This window comes from Phoxinus phoxinus (genome assembly GCF_949152265.1).
Source record: "Phoxinus phoxinus genome assembly, chromosome: 22".
In the NCBI taxonomy this organism is placed as follows: Eukaryota; Metazoa; Chordata; class Actinopteri; order Cypriniformes; family Leuciscidae; genus Phoxinus; species Phoxinus phoxinus.
In genome coordinates, this window is record NC_136897.1 from 8,106,904 (window position 1) to 8,126,680 (window position 19,777).

Below are 19,777 nucleotides of genomic sequence, written 5' to 3' on the forward strand. Positions count from 1 at the left end.
TAACTTTTTCTGAAAAGTGGCTGCGAGAGGGAGCTTATATCACGGCTCCAGTGTTGTTAACAGGTGGCGAAACCCGGGGTTTGTCATGTTGGTGGTATTAACGTTACCCCCTGCATATTTTATTTTTGCGTGACATGATTTGCACACAGCGTGTGTCTTGTCAAGGTCGGGCTTACCGTGTTGTTGATAAAAGCCGAAATGTGCCCAAATGTCGGCTTTTAAAGTGATTGGAGCCTTTTTTTATTGCACGCTCTGGCGTTTCACCATTGTATGCCGCGACTAGCACGCGGTGCTGACGTCAGAAATGCGTCAGTCCATTATAACCGGTTATCGGCTATTACTGAACCGAAACCGTATCGTCCTCGTCTGCATCGCGATGCACCGTAGAAACGATTAATTTTGACACCCCTAGGATTATACAGTACTAAGTCGTAACCCGAGACGTTTTCCTTAAGAAAAAAATTACATGGGCTGTACACCTCATATATATCCACAATGTTGGATATAAATATATATATATATATAAACAGATCTGAATCAGAACCAGTTCTCTGTCTGTATGCAGTTGTAGGGAAAAGTACTGTATGTGAACTCTTATAATGTCAATCGATTTCTGCAGAAATGTATAATTTGATCAGTTATTTAACTAAGCTGCAATAACAGACAAATACAGTCTGTTTAAATTAAGAAATAATAATAACATGAACAGTTGTACATTTTCATGTCTTTATTGAATACATCCTCAGTGACCCAAAACAAAATCACTAACATAATGGCTTCAATAGGAGAAAATAAACCTTGACTGAGATTATGTGGCATGACCTCGAGAGATTCACATTAGAAATCCCAAGAACTGTGTACAACTGAAATCGTTTAGAGGAATGTTGCAGAATTCCTCTTGACTGTTGTGAAGTTCTGATCAGCATTTACAGGACATGTTTGGTGGAGGTTTATTGCCACCAAAAAAGCATTAACTAATTATTTAACCCATTTTGTTCAACAAAGACATTTTTATTTTTTAGTATGATTTGTGTAACAGACTAACTTCAAATTAAATTTGACCAACGTCAAAGTAATAATTAGACCAAATCAAATGTAAAAATCAATTCCTGTATAATTCTGTGATATTGTAGGCTGGGAAAACCCTGACAAACTTCCGGCAAATTTGAGATGACAGCAATGAAGAGAAGTGTATAAATGTCCTCCAGTACCTTTGAGCTGGTCCAGTACATCAGTTCTGCCTGAAGAGGCAAGAGTTCCGGCTTCCTGCTCCAGTTTACTTTGCAGCTGCCTCAGAACCTCCTATTATAGCAAAATAAAAAATTAACAAATAAATACATAAATGAGCAGTCATTGTTTGCCTGTGGAGTCCAGTTTGGCGAAAACTAACATCTATATTTTAAAGTAAAAAGAGACTCTTCTCTCATTTTGAGTAACCGGATGGCCTCATCTTTATAATGCATGCATCAGCTCTGTTTGAGTAGAGAACAGACATAGAGATTGAAAATCTTTGGCAAGGATTACGCATGTGGGCCACAGTGAATCATGGGATATTGAATATGTATCACCTATAATCTCATGAAAGCAGTTGTTGAATCCGTTTCAATCAATGAATCAGCTGTATTTTTAAGATGGATAAAGGTTCACCCAAAGATGAAAATTCTGTCATAATTTACTTAATCTCATGACCTTCTTAAAGGGCCCAGATATACTTCTTTTCCGTTACGTCACCAGCGATATACAAACATCTAGATGTTTCTAAAAGCGACTTTTAGATATGTCAATATGTGCTGTGTGCTTTCCTCTCGATAACAAAATAAACCTACATAAAGCAATTTGTGCACAGGAGTTAAGAAAGCAACCGATCATTGCAACGTGGCCATGTTTGTAAGAGCATCGCGTTTATTTATTTATTTATTTGCCAGCAGCCATATCACCCTGTAGCCCAAGACTGAAGCTAAGCAGGGCTAAGCCTGGCTGCCTGGTTAGTATCTGGATGGGAGACCTCATGAGAAAACCAGCTTGCTGCTGGTAGAGGTGTTAGTGAGGCCAGCAGGGGGTGCTCACCCTGTGGTCTGTGTGGGTCCTAACACCCCAGTGTAGTGACGGGGACACTATACTGTCACAGAGCACTGTCCTTCGGATGAAACGTTAAACCGAGGTCTTGACTCTCTGTGGTCATTAAAAATCCCAGGATGTCCTTTGAAAAAGAGTAGGGGTGTAACCCCGACATCCAGGGCAAATTTGCCCCTTGGCCTCTGTTCATCATGGCCTCCTAATCATCTTCATATACTGATTGGCTTAATCACTGTCTCCTCTCCACCAGTAAGCTGGTGTGTGGTGGGCGTTCTGGCGCAATATGGCTGCCGTTGCATCATCCAGGTGGATGCATAGACAGTAAAAGAAATGGACACAGTGACCCCATAGACTACAACGGAGAAAAGTGAAGTCAATTAGAAGCATTCACTTCCTGATGGCTGAGCGTACCACGCAGTCTCAAACTGAGCTTGACGACCTAGATGTGGCGTGAACAACCTGTAAGTCTTCTAGTAGCTGTGCCAAGAGAAATCTGAATCATTCCCTTCCGAATCTTGCAGAGACGGAGAGCGTAAGTAGGAGCTGTCCATGAGCCAGCAGCAGGAGCAACTTTATCACTCTCTATGGGCCTCTACGTCCCCCCGATTGCCTGCGAGCTTCTCCTCCTGTCTATACGGTAATATCTCTACTGTGCGACAGAGAGTCACGTGAGTTATGACGCAATCGTTAGCCTATTTTTACAAAAACGGCTTCTACGGGGCCATAACGTAAGATACAAGGTAATGGAGCCTTTTATACATTGTTGTGTTTCTTTTGAAATAAATAATGGACAAATGAAGTCTTTAAATGCCTCAGATGTAAAGTTATTCGCTGTCAAAGTGACATCAAAATGAATGTTAGTCAATGGAATGCTAACAGCAGGTGATGGCTTGCTAGCCAATGGCTGCCCCCATGGAAGGTACGCTATCTAAGTGCTGGATTACCCCCTTGGGTGGATGCTGCACATTGGTGGTGATTGAGGAGATTCCCCCTCCCATATGTGAAGCGCTATGAGGTCCCAGAAAAAGTGCTATATAAATGTAACAGATTATTATTATTATTTTAGCACGTAATATATAAAAAACTTTATTTATAAAGCAATCAGCTTTACAGTATTTAACATGAAAAACAGTGTCAGTGTCTCATTTCATCAGAAGTACAACTTAATTTCCTACTATAAAGCTGCTCTCCAGTGTGTTCATGTTTTCACTCGTGGACGTCTGAACTCGATGGAATGAACAGAAGAAATCAACCGGAGAAGATTTCCACGTAAAAGAAGGCAGAGCCTTAGCGCACACCAACTGATTACGTTATTGTCATGGACCAATAGTAGTACGAAAGCGTTTATTGTGGAGTTGGGAGTTCCAGAAAAGTTTGCTTTGGCAAGCTGTTTTGAACTCCCAACAAACTTTAAATTAATTTCTTTTTGGCCTGATTTTGTTCGAAATTGCATCACATCAGTTCATTCTTCGATTCTGCTTAAAGTATACCAGGGCCTTTAAGCTCTGTCTTTCTTCTACAGAAAACAAAAGAAGATATTTTGAAAAATGTCAGGGTTCTGTCACTTCGGTCGGTTTATTCTTGATTTGGTGCCAAAGCTCTAACACTCCTGTTGTCACTCTGGCCATATGCTCTTCTGTCATGTGAGTTTTGTGTGCATGGTATTCGGATCCCGGCACTTTGGTCTAGTTTGGTTTTGGTTCTGTGTTGGGATTCAGACATTCATCCTCCATGTGTTTGTCTTAAAGTTGTCAAAAAATACCGACTTCGGTACCAAGTCGGTATTGACATTTTTAAATTGTGAAGCTTTGAGCACTTTTGAGCTGAATTGTAAACACCTCTGATTAGCCATTGTGTTCACGCGCTCATCAGATATGTTTGTGATTAGCTACAATCAAATTACAAAATTACTTCAAAATAGAAATAGATATATGCTATAACTTTTAGTTTCCATGCAATTTTGTTGATACATCGCAGGACAGCGTTAACAATAAGTTCTTAATGATTTTGTGTGCGACTGTTCATGCGATCTGCACGTAATGTGCAAGCTACTTTTTGTACGTGTGTGTTAAAAGCCACAAGGACAGCGTTCTTCTGTTCTGCCGTTAGTTAGAACGGCAAATCACTTGTACAGAAAAACGCATATTCCCCCTATCACGATGCGTTTCCAGATTTAGCGTGATTTAGCGACTGAAGCGATGCCATATTCAACCAGGGACAGAAAACGAGAAGGGTTTGAGCTGTGCTCTCAATGAGTTGAGTGTGTGAGTGGGAAGAGGGCGGCATTGCCCGAGACGCGGGCTTTGTGCTCGACAGGTCTTATTGTCCATTTCTCTATGGCAGGAAATAATGAGTGGGCCGGATTAGAGAAATACACGGAAGGAGATCGCGGATGTTTCTGCCCGCGGTGGCGAGGGTAGGCATTGGCATCTCGGCTTGCTGGGACCCGTTTGCTTGGCCGCGAGATAACACCAGAGGTTTGCAGCAAAGATTCCTCAAGGATGAAAGATTCTTCATCGGACGGGAAGAGCTCAATTCGGACAAGTTAGGAAGGTAGGGCGGGGCAAAATGCTAAAAACTGTTGAGGGACATACTGTAGGTGAGTCGACTGTGTATATATAGGCCTCCACTCATTTTGCTGATTGGGTAGACATGTTGATTACTGATTGTTGACAGCAGGTTGGAATGACGTGATGATTGGATGGATAATTTGAATACGTTCCTCTCGAACTTTGTTAATAAAACATAATTTATTGTCCTTGTGTTTGCAGTCATGTGCCAGTTTGTTGTTGTTATTAACTTTTCGTGTCCTGCCCTGCCTGATGCTGTTTACCTTGTTCAGTCTTGCCTTGTCCAGCTGCCAGTCCTGTTTTCCCCCACGAGGTAGTTTTTGTTTGTTTTGTTTTATTGTCAAATAAAAGCCAATTTTCTCTGCATCTCTGAGTCCTCTCTTCATCCCTTACGTTTCCAAAATTGTATTCTTAAATTCCTCAAGCTATACATCCTATTAATATTTGCTTGGCAAATGTAAATAGTCTAAAGACAAATAGACATGGCAAAATAATTGTATATTCTGATTATTGTTAATAATGAATGTTACTATTTGTTTGACAATTATGTATTTTATCAAATAGCTGTTACTGCCATTTTATAAAAGTCAATGATTTATTATGACTTGATACTTATTCTACTAAATATTACAATATTTAACCTACACACAACCTCTTAAGAGTATTTCTTCATCTGATGAATTCCAATGCTATCTTCAGTGGATTTATGTGGTTTGTTGGTGTGATTTCATGCGCAGAATCGCTTAAAATGAATATGATAGGAGGAAAAAGACACTCCCGTTTTACTGGAACTCGAAAGCTGAACCGACATCACTCTCATGTAATACATCAATCATTCTGCAATTTAAGACTCAGGGTCAATAATAAAATAAGCTCCATGGTCTAATGGTTGCTTTTTTTGCTCAACTGAGAGCTGTAATGGGCAACAGTGATTTAAAATGTTCTCAGACATAATTTAGCTCAGAAATGCTGGACATTCATCATTAGAATCTCCAGATATTTTGTGGAAAGTAGGTCATGAGTGATACAAATGCATGCAATAGAGACTCGCTCTCGCCAAACAGATCTACAACACACTGCTCTACATGACCAACAGTATTATACAACATCTTATATTTCTTATAGAACATATCAATAATCACAAATACTGAACAGACAATATTCCAAATAAATAAACTTGAGTCACAAATATTTTTTGAAGTTTAGACTGTTTTACAATGGGTAAAAAAATAATAATATATATATCCAAAGGAAAAAAAAAAACACTTTCAAAACTTTTGATTTTCCAAACAAAGTTTGGTGCCACTAATGGTCCACACACTCTGTGCCACTAATGGTCCACACACTCTGCACCATTATGTGCATCATTCTCAAACATTACCATGGCGCTGTGTAACAGTTTCAGTTTTATGATATGTTATGTAAAGTCAGAAGCAGATCCAACACATCCAGAATCAAAGCTCTAGTACCTGACTCAAATTTACAGGCCATGTTCATAATTGGTCAGACCAAGCCCCCTTGTGGAGCCAAGGCTGTCAGTTTAATAATTTAGAGATATTCTGAGCTTCACTCACCTTCATGTCAGAGGTTTCATTCTCCAGCTTGGATAGGTGGTGTGAGTTGTCCTGAAGCTCACGGCGCAGGTGAGAGTTCTCCTTACGAAGATCCTCCACCTGCCGCACCAGCTGGTCATAGGAGGCCGTTGGGTATGACATCATCACTCAATTGGATCCCTGAGAAAGTCAGAGGGCAGGGGTCAAAGTTGATGCACTCATAATCATATCTCTAGGTTCATGATGAATTCAGTGCATACAGTTGGTTTACAGTTAACCATACATTGCAGCATCCTTGGAGAACAATGTTGAAAAAGTAAGTCATACCTGCTTAAGGTTGTCAATAGTTTTCGGAACATTTAGTATTAGTGTTGGTTCTACATAGAGTATAGAGGTTCGCTGTTTGTTTAAAACAGCAAAAGTGAAACGTGCTCTGTGGGGGCCCATTGGGCAATACTGGTGTGAGACACCACCCCAGCAGAGGACGTCCCTGGATTGTAGGTCCAGTGGCACCGCAAACCTGCTCAATCACTTCCATCTCAGACACGGTTTTAATTATTCTTATTTCTTTTGATTATTTTAATTTCTTCTATGTAAAGCACTTTGAATTACCACTGTTTAGCTTTGCATTTACTGAATGAGCACTGTGCCACTGTTCGTCCGACTGTTTGCACTGTATTTTATTTTCTAAACTGTGTTTAATTATTCTTATTTATTTTATTATCTATGTAATTATTTTAATTTCTTCTATGTAAAGCACTTTGAATTACCACTGTGTATGAAATGTGCTATATAAATAAACTTGCCTTGCCTTGCCTTGCCTACATTAGCTCTATAGTGGAAATAATTGAAAAAGTCCCACGTGTTGTAATCATTTTAACGTTTGGTCAAATAGCCTACCTTTTATAAAGTGAGTAAAGACCTTTCGTAAAGTTCTTAAAGTGGCAAACTAACCTACCCTAAATCTACCTATTGCCTGATTGGCACGTTTATAATTAAATATACCAGTTGGACATATTCTGTCCTTAAAAAGCCTGACTTTAACTGTTTGAATGGAACATTGCTTTTTAAGAAAGATTTTCAAGCCATGAAAGGGTGGAGGATTTTCATTATATTGCCTGCTGTACAGTACATAAAAAAATGGGAAACAATTGTGTCATTTATTTAAAGGTGATATTTTATATGGGTCTAATCATGTTTTCTGGTTTAACCCTGTTTTGTTCAGTTTGTCTAAAAGCAAATAGCACTTTCCATAAGAAAAAAATAGAAACAATTTTGTTTAAATAATATTTTCACAAGATAGCTTTACTGACTACAGAAATGAATGTGGGTTCCCTTAGGAATGGGAACTCGCACCACCCCTAGAGGACACTTTGGGTAATGGTGTCTGAAGCACATGAGAAAACACAACAATGAACTTGACATTGGCCTGCGGCAGTCAGTGACGTACTACTGGTGCGACCTTGAGTATAAAAGGGGCACCCGTAGAACACGTCATCCCCTTCTTTGTCTTCAGGATAATGAAGAAACACTCTGCCAAGCGTTTCAATATGCGTGTGCCTCCTTGTTAAAAATTCCTGAAATCTGAGGGCACACACGACTGTGAGTTCTTTGGCATGGGTAAGGAGCTTGCGCGTATAGTTCTTGAGAGAGCTGAATGCGTGCATTGTGAGGATTTCTCAATGTAAAGCACCATCCTTATTTTTGAGGGATGTGGGACGTGCATTTGGGTTATATGCCTTGGTGAATGGATGTGCATTCGCGAAACTGGCTACAAGAGACAGGTAAGGAGCTTGCAATCCACAGTTCGGGTCCCGCGGTCACCATTGCGCTAGGCGGGGTTGAGTGCGGGTGTTGCAGGCAGAGCACAAGAGTCGTCGAACAAGAACTTTTCCTTTTTTGGGTTCCTCATGTTGTATCTAATTCTAAAGAAGAGTCAGAAAGAATGTAGTAGTTATTACTATAACAATTTTTATTGAGCCTTTTGTTTCTCCTTTGATCTCCACGCTGAGGCAGAGAGATCATAAGGTCAATTACCTTAAATTTCGGCTCGGTTGTGCTACTGAGCTACAGGCTCTCATTGAGCCTTCTTGGTACTCCTGGGTTGGGAACGTTGTTAGGCCTCCTCTCGCTATAAAGAGTAATTTTGTTTGAGACCTCCACTCCCCTGAGCTCCATCCGATATTGTGTCAAGCTGCTGGTCCTATTTTGTATAGCCTCCTTGACAGGTGTAGGAGGTGCTGAGGCCTCCGTCCCATGAGCTCAGCCAGGGGCTAAGTTGCTAGGCTTTCTGTGAGCCTCCTTGTCTACGGCACTTAAACTGGAACATTGCTAGGCCTACTCTCGCTATAGAGTTATCCTGCTGAGACCTCCGCTCCCCAAGCTCCAACTAGACAACAATTATGTGCTCCATTCAGTGAAGACATTCTCTTAAAGTATTCTCAGGAATACTTGAGCTCTGCCCATGGGTTGAGTATCTTTTTTGACTCAGCCCTGGGCGGGAGGGCTTAAGCCCGGACTTTCTCTGATAGGGTATGCAGCTTGGGCTTTGGCTGTAGTGAATTTGTCATGACAGTTACTGGTGTGTACCTCAGGGATGGGGACTTCTTTGAGTCTTTGACTTTAATGTTAGCCGGTGAGGTTCCCTGAGAAGTGGAACGAGACACTGCATCTCCTTGCCATGCTTCAGGTATTCCTGTACACATCTCCTTCAGACAAAGAAGTTGATGACGTGTTCTACAGTTGCCCCTTTTATAATCATAGTTGCAACAGTAGTATGTTATAGGCTGTCACTGGCAAATGTAAAGTTCATTATCATGTTTTCACACGTGCTTCAGACACTGGTCATGCTAAAGGCATTCCCAAATGTGTCCTCTAGGGTACACAGTGTCTCATTCCCCCTTCTCAGGGAACCATGGTTACATGCGTAATCTGAAACATTTAATTCGGAAAAAGTCTTTTTAGTTACATACCTGAAAATATAGGGCACATTTTAAGACATCGGAATAAACTAACTCTTTAAAGTCTTATTTATAGTAAGTACATTAAATTAAGCGCTGTATATAAAATGTTTTTAGTTTTATTCTGAAAATTCTACTTTCTGCTTTCTCATTTTATCGCTAATTTAGCTTTTGTTTATGATGAAATTAAGTTGTAAAAAAGCAACAACAACAAAAATGTCTAAAGATAGTACATTGATTAAATACCTTACTGACATTTTTATATTACATAATATTTTCATTAAATGTTTTTGTTTTTTTGGGAAATAAAAATTTCAAATAAATTTTAAATCAAGATGTGAGAAAAAAAATTTTATTGGTCAAAGTATTTTTTTTTCAGTGTACACACCTACCCATGACCAGCCTATCAGTTCTAATCACCTTGATCAAGATGGTCTACCAGGTTTAATGTAGGTAAATCATCTGTCACTTCAGCTAATCAACAATGTCAGCCAATTTGGACCAGCTAGGACCAGATAACAATCCAAAAACGGAGCACTTTGAAACAGCTAGAAAATGTTTCTTTCTTTTTTTTCTTTTGCCCCTTATACAAATTAAAATCAGACAGGAAGGACATATGAAGGAAATACAAATGTTTGCCTTCTTCCCCTCCACAGAAGCACTTGCAGGAATGTAAATAAATGACCCACAAGCCAAAAACCCTCTCTGATTGCTGAGGTGTAGTCAGGGGTCATGACCTCTCAGAAACATTTCATACTGCTGGCAGCTAATGCCCCAAAGGTTAAGTAATCATCTGTCAAGTTTACTTTAGACCTATTTCATATTTAATCAGTGATCACTTGAAGGAGGCCTGGCCTGGCCATGCCTGAATGTATTTCATGTGGGGCTTCCAGACAGATTGTCTACTATTAAAGAGAAAACTAAGATAAAGCCTAAAATAACAAATGATATTTATAACATTGGATCTAGAAATACATTATATATATTTTTTTTTTACAAATGGCTATTTTTTAGGAAGCAACACTGTCCAACAGTGATTCAAACAGTGTAAGATAAATGGTGTGCCATGCTTTTAACCAGGAAGCTGTAATGCAACATGAAGATATTGAGATGCTATAAACATTAACATCATGATTTTCTGTAAAGCTGAAACTGTGTATTGTGAAAAGCGCTATTCAGATAAATTTGACTTGACATTAATTTACATTCAACCTCAAAAATCAAATACTGAATTTTGTGTACCATATTATACCAACCCATGTCTGGAATATACAATGAAAGCTAAGTCTGCCTTTAAGCTTGTGGATGACCAAGTTCCAAAAAATCATCACCAAGCCATCTGTCTGTATGAGGAGAGCTTCCTTGCGGTTGATATGACAGGTTTTCATTATTCACGGCTGTGTTAATTCTCTCTGTGACTGGTGCCAGCAGCTCCTCCAACCCTTTTTGACCATCCCCCACTATAGACCAGATCAGGAACACATTAAACATTCTTGTTTCTCCCACTCTCTCTCTCCGTCCCTTGCTTTCGGCCTCTTTTTCTATCCTCCTGTCCCTCCAGTGATAATATACATGCACATACCCTAAGCACTTCCGCATTTTATGTTTTACTTCATGTTTGTAGCTTAGTTCAGATTTACAGTATGGAGGAAGAAAACAAATGCTGGGGGAAGGGGAGACCTCAAACATCTGAATCTATAAACACATAAAGTGGGGTCTACACTAGTGTGATAATATAACCTCAACCGGATACAGATAATACCACTATAAAACGGCCTGACACAGCTTAACAGCCAAACACATCTATTATGCTATTTTAAAGGCTCCTAATTTTGTTTTGGAGGTCTCCTACAACAGGTTTACATGCATAAAAGGTCAAAAAACAGTTTAATTTTCTCATAATATACATTGAAAATCAACAAATTTTTCTATAGCCGCGTTTCCACTGTCGGGCCAAAAACGGGAGTGCCAGTACATGCCAGGGCCAGTCGCGTCTCCACTGTCACATGGGGTTGATCAGGGGTTTTTGTGGCCCACCGAATACCTTGTTCCAAAGCGTGCAAGCTCGGGCTTGAGGAGTGGTTACGAACAAAGGCGGAGTTTATCTGAGTCAAGAGGGCAGCGTGGTTGTATTTTCCGTGGTTGTACATTTACTGTATTTCTTGTTTTCTCCTGTGTGTTCTGTGTTGGATTTTGGATTTCTTAAAGACTTTTTGTTTGATACTCACCTACGTTGTTTAATGTATGCAACCACGACAAACACAACTTAAGATACTTAAACACACCCTATACAGCTTAACACGACTTAATACACAATACAAGTGTAACATTGAAACATCACATAACATATCCACAAACTACTGAATTATTTTTATCTATCTTATTTTTAACATAAGCGGCAGCACAGTCATTTTTAACATGAATGTGCGAGGCTTCTGGAGTCAGCCACCAGAAGTTATTTAAGCTCAGTTTCACTGCTTGAAATTCCAAACTGGTATTTAATAACTTGTTATTTTTATTTATTATCATAATCATAAACATACTGGTTTGTAGCGCAAATAGTTTAGCAGCACGTATATAAAATGCCAAGGCATTCACTTCAATCACGACTATCCTCTAATTGTCTAAATGAAGTCTCTGTAATTCTGCTCTAATAGCCCTCAATTAGACAAATAAAGATTTACTCACAAACAAACTGCTGCGTTCTCCAGACGAACAGATCCCAGTTCCAGCCAGCGTTAAACTACATTAACAGAGCTGGCCAGACCCCAGGACACTCAACCAGACCTCTCTAGAGAACCACATGCCTTTGTATGCTTGGGTGAGGTCCATCTAAGGACAGGTTGGATTATGTAAAGATCATGCACAGCCCCAAAATCAATCAATTCAAATTTAGACTTACAGATCGATGGAGAAAACCAATTTTCTGGGAACACGGTGGCCAGAGCAGTGGTTGAATTCGACACAATTGCTTTTTGATTATGAGGACACAGTGAACTGTATCTGTCTGTAATTTCAGCAGGGTTTGGACAGAATGAATTATTCTGGACAGCACCGGAAACCCTAAATTAAAAGCGTGTGATTGGTAAGATATAAAAAGAGAGGGGGGAGAGAACCGGAGAATGGAGAGATGTTTGATGATGAAGCATGTGTGACCGTCCACAGGGATTTAAGCACAGCTGGTTCATCTTTTTCATTTGGCTAGTCTTGTTCCAGATCAGGCTGAATGCACGACCAATTGGGCACCATGCCGAGACATTAGATGTTTCTGTATTTTAATTGGCTCCTGGAGGTGTTTCAATAACTTTTAAATGAATGATGCCAGGAGAGGAAATGGCGATTCCTTGTTAAAAAAAAAAGAAAAAAAAAAAGCTTTCTGTGCTCTGCTGTATATGCTGCAGTGGATGCTGGGTAATCTGTTCAAAGATCTATCCCTTGAGGAAAATAACTGAAAGAGTGTTAGTGAGCTGCCAATGCGGGGCAGCAGTTCCCGACAGTTGCCATGGTAACACTCTATCCCTGATCTTTTTAGAAGGGAATGCTCTAAAAATCACAGCATCTGATTCTGCATTGTGACTAGACATAAGGTGATACACAAACATACAGTTTGTCTCACTGTGCTGTGATCCTCAGATCTACATCTGTAGAGTACACCTCCCCTGGACTACATGGGAAAGGAATAAAGGACAAACACACAGGCTGTTTTTTATTTTTGTTTTTGAGGGCCTAAAATAGTCTAATGGTGCAGCTTTTGTTTAGAACAACCAGAACAACCAGAAATAAGGAAGCTGTTGTACTTTTTAAACAGTATATATTTAATGACACAAGGCCATAGGAAATTATCTTTTGAATTAGATAATTGCAAAAAAATCTTTTTTTAAATGTGTGAGTGGCTCACACATGCGGCTATGCCTGTGTCCTAAAGTCCTCCCTAACTGTGATATAACAAGAACCTGAGGCTCTTCAGTCATGAACACACAAAAGCAGGCAAACACATTAACAGCACAAATGACGGGAAGGTCAGCAAACAGCCTCACTGAAACAAAGTAATGTAACAATCTACTATACTAATATACTATAATATAATACAAGACTGTTCATTCTTTCAGTATCAAGATGGTGTTAGTCTCTTAGATTCTTTGCATTTGCTAGTCAAGTGATGGATGCACGATGTGTTTTTTTTTGTTCTCACTGAATATGACTACCATATGACCAAAATACATGTTAAATGCATTTATGTGCACCCAACACATGACTAGCAAACTCAAGAAATCTTTATTATATTATATTATATTATATTATATTATATTATATTATATTATATTTACAGACCAGAGATGAGCTAATTAGATAAAGCAATTTAACATGTTATTTATTAAACCCTATTATAATCTAGTGGTCTGATTATTTCTTTCATATAAGAAAGTAAAATATTAGAACCAGACATGCGTTGAGCAGAGGGTTTCTGATACGATGGACAAAACTAGGGCACAAGCAGTGGGAATGAGAACAAAGAAGATGGAGGATGCTTACACTCCTCCTCCCCCCTCCCTGACCACATCTCACAACAACCATTCACTTCTAGACCGTCTGGTTACCAAGGAAACAGCACCTGCAAAGGAAGGCACCATGCCTGAGAATACCATATCTGATCCAGCAGGTCATGTGTTTGTTAAGAGACAACGTTATACCGACTGTAATGCTGTACTGTGGACAGTTTGTATAAAATGGTGGCTGCAAATTTAAGCAATTCACCCATCTTCCTTAAGGGGGATAGTCAGTCATTTAATTGAGTGAGTAGTTTTGGAATATTCCAAAACAAATACCCCTTTTCCAACCAGTAAACTGAATTGTGTGGACTGCTTTAAAATTTGAATGAAGGCATTTATTTTAAAGCTGATCCTATGATAGCGTCCTCTGCATGAGCGCTGAAGTCTCCATGCCAAAGATCCCTCAATCAACAGTGTGTTTATAAAATAAGGTAATTTAATTATTCAGATGACCAATGGTCTAGTAATATTAATGACTCATCACAATTTCATTTAATGGTAAGCAATTTTTTGCAGGACAGGAGAGGTGCCAAAAGAAATATGCAACCATACTTTTTTTTTTTTTTTTTTTTACAAAAAACCAACAAAACACTGCTGCAACCTTCATCATATGCTCCATATATTTAATTACAAACATCCCCAAAGACTAGAAAATTGCATTGAATCTCTGAAAATGTGCAAGTACGGATGAATATTATATTATGATCAGGGTTGAGTGAAACTAAAAAAAGCACAGACAAGTTTCTCTTGATATTCTAAGCGGAAGTTATCACACGTCTTTCAACAGAAATGTATTATATCTCATGGGACATATCAATCTATGGTGACCACAACATGACTAAACTTTTCTTGAAATCAGCTTCAACATTATACTTAACATATATGAGGAAGAACAAATATTACACATCAGACCTTCTATTTGTAAACAACAGGAATGAAATAAGATTTCCAGCTGTTGGCCCACACCATTAAAAAACAACAAGAAAAGGTCTCAGATTACGACTGTAACCATGTTTTCCCGGAGTAGGGGAACGAAACATTGCATCTTGGATTGACGCTATGGGGAACATCATCGGCGTGATGGTATCTGAAGCACATGATTGAAGCGACAATTTTATTGGCCAACGACAGTCCATGGCATCATTACCGGAGTGCCCATGAGTAAAAGAGTAATGTACGTCATCAACTTCTTTGTCTGAAGATGACGTGCAGGCAGGCACGAGGCATTCAACAAGATGCAGTGTTTCGTTCCCTTTCGCAGAGAACCATAGTCATAACCTGAGATGTTCTCTTTTGAAGTGAAACCCTACACTGTATCGTGAATTTACGCTATGGGGAACAAAAACCCACTCCACCATGCTGAGGGACTGCTTGCTTCATTAGCTGTGCCTATGCAAACACATAATGGGCATGGCATAAACTAGCTCTACAGACTTACTTAGCCGGAGTCAGATGTGTCAATCATTCGGGGTGCATCCTTCCCTCAGGTCTTGTTATTCCAGCGTCTCGCCTCCTTTGTGATCCACTTCTCAGAGGAGGTGCACAAGCGGCCACGATCTCCCTCGGCCCTGCTTCCAGTCAATATACTGTGACGGACCCGAACTCCCAGAGATTTTGGGCGCAAATTTGGATCTGCGCGGGATGTACTTCCAAAATGCCGCGGGCTGTGCCCTCAACATCTCTTTCCTACCACTGTCTAAAAAGAGGATGATTCACTCTGTGAAAGATAGCCCACAAGCGTATCTTCAATCTTCAAAAGGAAGCATCCACAAATATCCTCCCTCGTGCAATCGCCCCGCATTCAAATAATTTAGAATATTGGAAAGTAGATGTGAGCTGAATATAGTTTCCTCCACGACTTCTCCACCTCTATGTGGAGGTCAGGAAGAAACTGAAGGCTCATAGGAGAAGTATGATTATGGCCTGCCAGGAATCGCTCGTCTAAATTGCCATGAGCTACCTTCTTTCTATCACGCCTATATCAGATCCAATCTAGTAGTGTTGCGGGCCATAAATTCCAACACAGAATATGCGGGGCTGGCAGGCTGAGAGGGCTCAATACAAGCGATATACTTCCCCTCTTCAACCGCATTTGCCTCTTTTTTTCTGGATGGTGCCAACAGCATGCTATCTGCTGTAGAGACAGGACATTCTGATCCAACAGTTTGCTTGAACGTTTGCTAAAGAACATTAAAGAGCCATTTCTTTTTCAAATTCCTCAGTTAGCTCCACACGTCGTGTAGACTCCAACCTCCATTTTGCCTTAGCTACATCAGGGCCCAAGCCATGTTGTGCAGACGCTTGTCCCTCATCTCTCGAGAATGAAGTCAAGTGTGAATAGAGCCTCATCACAAATTACTCACAATGGTCAGATTCAGAACTCTTGAGAACTTGAACGCGCATACTCCTCACCCAAAAACCAAATGCACAAATCATGTGTCCTCAAGTGTCCAAAACTGTGACACACAGAGGCACACACTTCCTGAAACTCTTGTCTGAGTTTTCCATACTAAATCATCTTCACAAACGCTACTACAAACAAATTGCTCCAGAAGACAAAAAAAAGCTGATGACGTACATTATACAGTACTCACGGGTGTTCTGGTAATTACGTCATGGACTGTCAACGGTTGATGTAAACATGATTCAGACACCTTCGATCCAAGATGCAGTGTTGAGTATGTATATATACAGTACAGTATATATATATATATATATATATATATATATATATATATATATAAACTGAACTGGCCAATATTTTGTTTTAAATATTTGAATATTTTCAAGGCGCCCTGAGCAAACAACCTCTATAGTTAGTTTGTGAAGCACCATCTTGTGTCTGAATAGCCAGCAAGGTTTTACTACTCAGGAATAACATCTCATCATGGGTGCCAGTTTCGATTATTCTCACATAACATTACATAACAAGTCCATAGACAAGATAGTCTGTCTTGCAATGTCACATATTATTACAGGTCAACCTGGAAATCTTGGTCAGCGGCAGCATTCAGCTAATATACTATTTTAGAATATTGTGTCCATATATATTCATGCTAAATAGCTATACTCATTTTCTATCTCATAGTGGTCTCTATAAAACCGTCTTAAATCAATATTTCATATCCATGTGTTTATTACAGGGCAATGTACAGTCAGTCGGTCATTATAAAAATAAACTAATTTAGGGTGATGCGATTCCTGATCACCCTATCTGTACTATACTTATTCATTTTTACACGGCCACTTGTCAATCTAATAAAACAACGATTCTATTATAAATAGTTTTCCTTAGCCCTGATGTTCATTGAATCCAGAGCATGGTTTAGGATGAAAACCAGTTTACGAAAAAGACTATTCACAATAATACAAATCTAATAAAATAAATCGTCACATTTTCTTTGTGCTCATGCAAAATTCAAGGTGATGGAGGCTGAAACACATTTACACAAGATCCTTTCCTCACTTCTATGGACATTGAATGGCTTCAAATGACTGATGATAAGCTTATATCACAACTTGAACAAGAAAATGACCCTCGGATTTGTGAATTTTAAAACACATGACTCGGGTAGAGCAGATACGTTTGATTTTTATTGTTGACCTTGGTCGTGATTTTATAGCTACGATAGCCTACCAGACAGAGAAAATCTTTGCTAGTTTATAGATCCCCTACTTACGTATATTTTATCAGGCAGTCCAATTTAATCACATTTAGGCATTAAATCGTAAGATTCGTGGGAAAACGCTTCTGGTGAGCAGTCCTCTCTAGCGCCCTCATAAATATTCTCATCAGGACCTCACCACACGTCTCACGGACACACAATTCATCGTTGGATTTAACGCACAAATACCCGCAAACATGCATGTGATATGATCCATCTGTCATCCATGATTTAACATATACGCTAATAGATTTAATTTGTTTAAATCTTACCTCATGTTCAGCAGCGTTGGTGGTGTTTATTGGGCGTGGAGGCGCTGCTGTCTTTCTCTGTGGGGATGATGATGCCCTGCATTCAGTGATGCTGCTGCGCGCTCTGATGTCACGCCTCTCTCTCCCTCTCCCTCTCACACACACATACGCTTTTCTGATTTTTTTTAAATTTATTATCTCGAACGTAAATAATGGCAGGAAAATATGTCAGGAAAATATGCCAAAATCTATATTTGTCAATATTTTATGTGTGTGTGTGTGTGTGTGTGTGTGTGTGTGTGTGTGTGTGTGTGTGTGTGTGTGTGTGTGTGTGTAAACAAGTGAATACAATAAAACCACACAAGGATACATAAAGGCAAGTGTCATCTGTATAATGAAGGTACATTTTTTAATGAAAGGTTAGATTTTTTTTCTTCATTTTTTAAAATATTATAAAATATTTTTTTCATTAATGCCAGATGGAGGAAAATTGTCACATGTGACATATATACAGCACTGGTCAAAAGTTTGGAATCATTAATTGTTTTTATGTTTTTGAAAGAAGTCTCTAATGCTCATCAAGCCTGCATTTATTTGATGAAAAATACAGAAAAAAAGTAATATTGTAAAATATTATTACAATTTAAAATAATGTTTTTCTATTTTAATATACTTTTAAACACAATTTATTTATGTGATGCAAATTTTTTTATGTTTATGTCACCTGATCCTTCAGAAATCATTATATATATATATATATATATATATATATATATATATATATATATATATATAGTTTAAAAGAACAGCATTAATTCAAAATATAACTCTTTTCTAACAATATAAATCGTTACTATCCTTTTTTATCAATTTAACACATTATTTCTGAATAAAAGTATTAATTTCTTTCAAAACTTCCAAACTTTAAAAAAAAAAAAAAAACTTTATTCATCAAAGAATCCTGAAGAAAGTATCACAGGTTATAAAAAAATATTAAGCAGCACAACTGTTTCCAACATTGATAATAAATCAGCATATTATAATATGAACCAATAACGGCAATCCTATTGATTCTATAGAATGATTCAGCTTTGAATCCCATAAATAAATAATATTTTAAAGTATATTAAAATAGAAAACCGGTCATATATGTATAAATGTAACTACACAACTAAGGTTTTGTAGGATGGCATGTACTTTTTCTATTCTCTTGGACTATGGCGAGCCTTGGAATAAAAAAAGTTGTAGGCCTACATCAATAGTTTGGAAGACGATATGGGAAAATCATCAACGGTTGTTCAAAACAACAAAACAACAACACATTTATAGTGGTTAATGTGAAACGTCTCTAATATGTCTAAGTGCAACACTCTCTTTAAAAAAATGCTGTCACTATCTCACAGGTATATGGCTATATTAAAATTTATTTCATTTTTGGTAAGCATTTTACATTCAAACATCTTGGTCATCATGGAATACGCTATTGATTCCTGTTTTGTGAGGAATAAGATACAATAATTTTTTTAATTAGTCAGTAGTTTTATACAAAGTCAGTAGTCTTTTTGCAAAAGAGTATTGTGTAGGCTAATTTAAACGGCATGCCATAAAATAATTATATTTCAGTGTTGGATTGAAAACAATGATTTCGAAGTAAGCGTTAAGGGGCAGTAACATTGTGTGATGATGACAATGAGTAACATCAAATAGGGACAACTTCATGTACTTGAGGTATATGTTGCATGCTTGTTCATTATGTACACATTATCAAATCTATCCAACGCAGCTGTGAATTTATTGCTTTGTCAATTCATCAGAAAACCATTGGAGGGAGACAAATACTAGTACACCACTGAACAAAAGTGATCATCCTGACGACAAGATGAGCACACCTTATATGTGTGGGAGTCTGTTGTTCTTGTTTACATATCGCAAGTTAAATGCGTCAATGCGTAATTCATACAACCTGATTACATCCGCAGGTGTAGGCTACGCATGGCATCTCATCGAATCTCAAAATAATGTGTTGTACAGTGGTGATTTAACCATGTCATAACCATATAACAACATATAGTGGCGTTTATAGACTAATATCAGAATTTTATTCTGTTTATTTCTTATAGGCTAAAACACTATTTTCTTATAGATATTACCT

General features: G+C 38.5%; 1 protein-coding gene across 3 annotated transcripts in view; it reads right to left on the minus strand.

Moving 5' to 3' along the window:
* Window positions 1-17,768, minus strand: part of apc2 (APC regulator of WNT signaling pathway 2) — a 37,468-nt gene extending 19,700 nt beyond the window's left edge. Inside the window, exons 1-3 of one of the 3 annotated variants that reach the window (XM_079596693.1) lie at window positions 17,647-17,768; window positions 6,221-6,379; window positions 1,212-1,302 (exon numbers count right to left, since the gene is read on the minus strand). In XM_079596693.1, coding sequence (XP_079452819.1) covers window positions 1,212-1,302; window positions 6,221-6,364 — 235 coding nt within the window. In that variant the 5' untranslated portion in view covers window positions 6,365-6,379; window positions 17,647-17,768. Of the gene's footprint in view, window positions 1-1,211; window positions 1,303-6,220; window positions 6,380-11,847; window positions 11,975-17,646 lie in introns of those variants that run through there. The other 2 variants (XM_079596694.1, XM_079596695.1) reach the window with 2 other exon arrangements.
* Window positions 17,769-19,777: the final 2,009 nt, after the last annotated feature.